Source organism: Leptodactylus fuscus, chromosome 10 (genome assembly GCF_031893055.1).
Source record: "Leptodactylus fuscus isolate aLepFus1 chromosome 10, aLepFus1.hap2, whole genome shotgun sequence".
Taxonomy (NCBI): Eukaryota; Metazoa; Chordata; class Amphibia; order Anura; family Leptodactylidae; genus Leptodactylus; species Leptodactylus fuscus.
This window is the reverse complement of record NC_134274.1, coordinates 11,131,359-11,137,358: the sequence shown is the minus strand read 5'-3', so window position 1 is coordinate 11,137,358 and position 6,000 is coordinate 11,131,359. Positions and strand designations below refer to the sequence as shown.

Here is a 6,000-nt window from a genome sequence, read left to right as displayed (position 1 = left end):
ATCTATCTATCTATCTATCTATCTATCTATCTCCTATCTATCTATCTCCTATCATCTATCTATCTATCTATCTATCTATCTATCTATCTCCTATCTATCTATCTCCTATCTATCTATCTATCTATCTATCTATCTATCTATCTATCTATCTATCTCCTATCTATCTATCTATCTATCTATCTCCTATCTATCTATCTATCTATCTATCTATCTATCTCCTATCTATCTATCTATCTATCTATCTCCTATCTATCTATCTATCTATCTATCTATCTATCTATCTATCTATCTATCTCCTATCTATCTATCTTCTATCTATCTCTATCTATCTATCTATCTCCTATCTATCTATCTATCTATCTATCTATCTATCTATCTATCTATCTCCTATCTATCTATTTCCTATCTATCTATCTATCTATCTATCTATCTATCTATCTATCTATCTATCTATCTCCTATCATCCATCTATCTATCTATCTATCTATCTATCTATCTATCTATCTATCTCCTATCATCTATCTATCTCCTATCTATCTATCTATCTATCTATCTATCTATCTATCTATCTATCTATCTATCTATCTATCTATCTCCTATCTATCTATCTATCTCCTATCATCTATCTATCTATCTATCTATCTATCTATCTATCTATCTATCTATCTATCTATCTCCTATCTATCTATCTATCTATCTATCTATCTATCTATCTATCTATCTCTATCTATCTATCTATCTATCTATCTATCTATCTATCTATCTATCTATCTATCTCCTATCTATCTATCTCCTATCATCTATCTATCTATCTATCTATCTATCTATCTATCTATCTCTATCTATCTATCTATTTCCTATCTATCTATCTATCTATCTATCTATCTATCTATCTATCTCTATCTATCTATCTATCTATCTATCTATCTATCTATCTATCTATCTATCTATTTCCTATCTATCTATCTATCTCCTATCTATCTATCTATCTCCTATCATCTATCTATCTATCTATCTATCTATCTATCTATTTCCTATCTATCTATCTATCTATCTATCTATCTATCTCCTATCATCTATCTATCTCCTATCATCTATCTATCTATCTATCTATCTATCTCCTATCATCTATCTATCTATCTATCTATCTATCTATCTATCTATCTATCTCTATCTCTCTCTCTCTATCTATCTATCTATCTATCTATCTATCTATCTATCTATCTATCTCCTATCATCTATCTATCTATCTATCTATCTATCTATCTATCTATCTCCTATCATCTATCTATCTATCTATCTATCTATCTATCTATCTATCTATCTCTCTATCTATCTCTATCTATCTATCTATCTATCTATCTCTCTATCTCTCTATCTCTCTATCTCTCTATCTCTCTATCTCTCTATCTCTCTCATATTTTTACGAAAAAAATGGCAAAACAGAACCCATGGTTGTGCAGGTTGTATTGTGTGTCGTGTTGATACTTTGTGTTACCGTCCTATACTCTTATACTCGGGGGTTTCTCTTGGGTTTCTTTTCTCTTTAGGTGGTTGAATACATTAGGAATGTCGGCCAATCAAGGAGTTGATGTTGTGATCCGTCATTCATTCTTTGATCATGGCTACAACCATCTGGTGGATCAAAACTTTAACCCGCTGCCGGTAAGGTTATAATAATAGTAATGATGATTTGATCATATGTATCTCTTTACATAATAAGGTCATACAATTGTATCCTGTCCAGGGAAACTTGTTGCTTTTGATGCTATAGGCATAATGAAAATTATTATCAGACCATTTTCAGTACTTCGGACCTATCATATTACGGTCTAATCTGTGGGTGGATTTCGCCAGTGGCGGTAAGTTATTTCTATACTGATACCTTGTTGTCTGACTTCTTGCAGATGATGATACTTTGTATGAATTCTTATATAGGGTTAACAATAGGCAGGAGTTGGCCAATGCAGGTGTTCAACAAAAACTAAAATAAAACTCTGCAATTCCCAGGCTGCGGCATGCAAAGGGTGTCTAACCTGGCCTAAGACTTATAGACTGGATCGTAGCTATGTGGTACATCCAAAAACTGAGGTGTGCACCATCTGCTCATCTACATGTGTATTACAGGTGCTGCAAATCCTAAGGATATGACATTAGCTATAATCTCTGTGCAGCATGAGTTGTGTTCGGGATTGTCTTCATACTGGTGGGCAAGTGTTTAGGGGCAGATAGACGGGTCACACTATAAACTCTGCAGGAGAAATATGGAAGGGGTTTTTTGCAGAATGTAATCCTTTGCAATAACATGCAAACAGGTTTTCCAAGTGCAAATCCAGATAAGCCAACGACAAGCAAGTGAAAATAAGTCAGTCCTTAAGCCAGTGCTCCACATGGAGTCTTATACACACCGTCTGACTTGTCTTATACGCACCGTCTGACTTGTCTTATACCCACCGTCTGACTTGTCTTATACCCACCGTCTGACTTGTCTTATACGCACCGTCTGACTTGTCTTATACCCACCGTCTGACTTGTCTTATACCCACCGTCTGACTTGTCTTATACGCACCGTCCGACTTGTCTTATACCCACCGTCTGACTTGTCTTATACCCACCGTCTGACTTGTCTTATACCCACCGTCTGACTTGTCTTATACCCACCGTCTGACTTGTCTTATACCCACCGTCTGACTTGTCTTATACACACCGTCTGACTTGTCTTATACACACCGTATGACTTGTTTTATACGCACCGTCTGACCGTCTTGGTTTTATAGAACCAGGGAAACAAACAAAACATCTGATCACTATTGTCTGAAGATGTCTAAACCCTTGGTGATGCAGGGCAGTGAACGTGTATATATATAATATATGTATATTCTCAGCAGCTCCAGGCGGTGAAAGGGTCAATTGTAAAATTGGCCTAAATCAGTGAAAAAGTCAGTGGCGAACTAAAGTAGCTTCTGAGGGTCCGGTCCCCGGGGATCCCTCTCGCAGATGGGAGTCATAAGCACTCGCTCCTGTTACCTCTCTGTGACTTGTAGAATAGCAGAGGCCGGGATGCAAAAATACATTGCTGGAGCCTGGACAAGTAAATGTATCTACTATCCTGTACAGTGACGTGTATTACTGTCATGTGGAATGGCCGTCTGCTGTAAGAAAATGATGGTAAACAGCACCTTCTCCAGGATACTTGGACTTATTCAGGCATCTGAAGGATAAGGCCCACATATTCCGGTGCTGAAGGGTAATGCCCACGTGTTCAGAACCTGAAGGGTAATGCCCACTTATTCCGGTGATGAAGGGTAATGCCCACATGTTGAGAATATAAAGGGTATTGCCCAAATATGCAGAACCTGAAGGGTAATGCCCATTTATTCTGAACCTGCAAGGTAATGCCCACTTGGTCAGAATCAGAAGGGTAATGTCCACATGTTGAGAACCTGAAGGGTAATGCCCACTTATTCAGAACCTGACGGGTGATGCCCACTAAAGCTGTAATGCAGCAGCCTCATAGACCACCGTGTTGGCGCGGCCCCCATTACTTCTATCTCCTTGCACTTACGCCATTCAGTTTTGCAGATGATTGTAGGACAATGTTGCGGCCGCCCCTGCGATCAGAGATGACAGCCATTAGTCTACAGTCTGGAGCTCATTACGGAGTACAGACTACTCTACAGTCCTGAACCCATAGCCAGAAGGAACTTGCACAGTATTGTATTTCTCCAGGAGAGACTTGATGACATCTGCTCTTCCTTCAGATCAAGTGTATTAGGGAGCCGCATGGTAAACAAATCCCTGTTCACTTCTCCAAAAATGTGTCTGAGAAGTAAGGATCCCTGGTTTCCACCGGAATAAGGAGAGCTGGTTAGCCTTGTGTTTCTTTTATGTGCTCCCTAGGACTTTGGCTTAACAATAGACAGACAGTTTTAAGAAAATGGTGCAGAATGTGCCTCTCCTTGTGGCCCGTTTGAACTCTCCTTGGAAACGTCTCGGGCCAGATCGGTCTCTGTAACTACTAATAGGAGACATTAGTTAATGTCAGAAGGAACATGTTGAAAGCAGATGGAGAGTGTTATACCTCTGAAAGTGAAATGTTAGGAAAACACCAGGCAAGGCGCAAGGCTTCATCTTAGCCAAATAAATCAACAGCCTCCGCTAATGAAGGATGGCCGAGGAAAGTTTCTTACCGAAAACGTCAACAGATATTTTGTGGTGAGACCTCGGGTCAGAAAGCGAAGACTCTGACTAGTAAGTACTTGCCTCCCGCTGTGTATCCGCCATGCCGGATATTTATGGTGTTCACACGTTCAGGACTGATCCATTCATATTAACATCAGGGTTTCTTAAAGGGCATGTCCACCTATAACAAGCTAAGAAGCTCAACAACTTTGCAATTTCTTTGCTTTACTGTTTTTCTATGGGGTTTGACTTATTTGACGTTGTTTCCTCCGTTCATATCTCGATGCTGTTAAAATTCTCCTCGACAACCTTGGAAAATGACATCAGTTTAGCTCCTCCCCATTGTCAGACGTGTGACCTTCCACAATGCAATGCTGGTAACGGGAAACCAACAGAGCCCTGAAATTGGTTGTAGACCTGAATGGAGCAGCAAATATTATGTGATTCCGAATGTCACCAATTTTTATTTGCAAAGATCAGGCCGTGCATGGGTTTACTCCAGGTACTCCGACCTCCTCCCACAGACATATGGATATGAAATATAGATTGTGAGCTCTATATGGGACAGTGACAATATCTGTAAAGTGCTGCAGCATATGATGGTGCTATATAAGTAAGCAGCGGGACAATGGTGTTATCTCCTATTGTAATCCTGTCTGTCTATATCTTTACAGGGAACGACTATGTATGCACCATATTACTATGCAACACTATACACATATAAAGTGTTTGCTTAGACACATAGGTATCCATAGCTGGGGCACTAAATGGGATTTATTATATTCTGTTCACCCGCCCTGGACCCACAGAAGAGCTGCCGTCTGGTGCAATGTTTTAGTTTCTACCGATGTTACTGAAATGTAATACGGCGGCAGAAAATCCTGGCTGCAAATGATAAGGATATGATGTGTCCGTATTACACGTATACAGCCTTAGTCTCTGTGCTGCACAAGTTAGTGAGATGGATGTGAGTGTCACTGGTTGTTGTGTCTGGCAGAAGGAAATGGTGCGGGCAACTGTGTAGATAAACAGGTCATAGTATAGGAGAAGTATGGAGGGGCTTGTTACAGGATGTGTTCTGAGAGATCTGCTCACATCCTTGGGTATGGGGCACTCAGGAGACACCGGCACTGGATCTGGTGGGTGTGCGTGTCCCAAACTATACATCACGTCTTAATAATGATGTCACATGATGGGACAAGGACGCCGCACTTAATGGAAAGTTCACATAAAGTAGGAAGATAATGGAGACAGATCTGTGTTTGGTTAATGTGCTATAAACTCCTTCCTGCCTATGACACAGAATATATGAGAAGTCTGCTATAGATGGAAAGCATATAAAAACGTGTCGCATTTCAGCACGTCAGAAATGATGTCAGTGCTTACAGTAATGACCACATGTTTGTCAGATTTCTACTATGTGCTTGATCGATGCTTGTATCTGGACATCTGCTCCCCCTCTGTTCTTAGTATACTGTATATTAGTCCTATATATAGTCCTGTGTACAGAGCCAGATATGCTGTACAATCTTTGTCGCTGCATTGATCTCCTGGGCGGACCTGGACTGTGCATTACTAGAAGTGCGCCCTGTACCTCTGAGCATACCTCGCAACTTTTGAGGAACCGAAAGAGGGACAAAATGTGCGGCGTGGGTAGCGCGCCGTGGCAAATTTAGCCCCGCCCACTTTTGTGTTGACTCCGCCCGTTCTCATTAATTTTTCATGTGCCACAGTATAATCCTCCTACAGTCACCCGTAAATTATATGTCCCCCCTCTCTCTCCCCGAGTTTCATATACACCCTTCATCTGCCCCCAGT

The 6,000-nt window shown here is 40.4% G+C and overlaps 1 protein-coding gene across 1 annotated transcript in view; it reads left to right on the top strand.

Annotated features, from left to right (window-relative positions):
• Positions 1-6,000, top strand: part of HPSE2 (heparanase 2 (inactive)) — a 142,730-nt gene that overhangs the window by 114,411 nt on the left and 22,319 nt on the right. Inside the window, exon 9 of the mRNA XM_075288067.1 lies at positions 1,551-1,665. Coding sequence (XP_075144168.1) covers positions 1,551-1,665 — 115 coding nt within the window. The remainder of the gene's footprint in view (positions 1-1,550; positions 1,666-6,000) is intronic.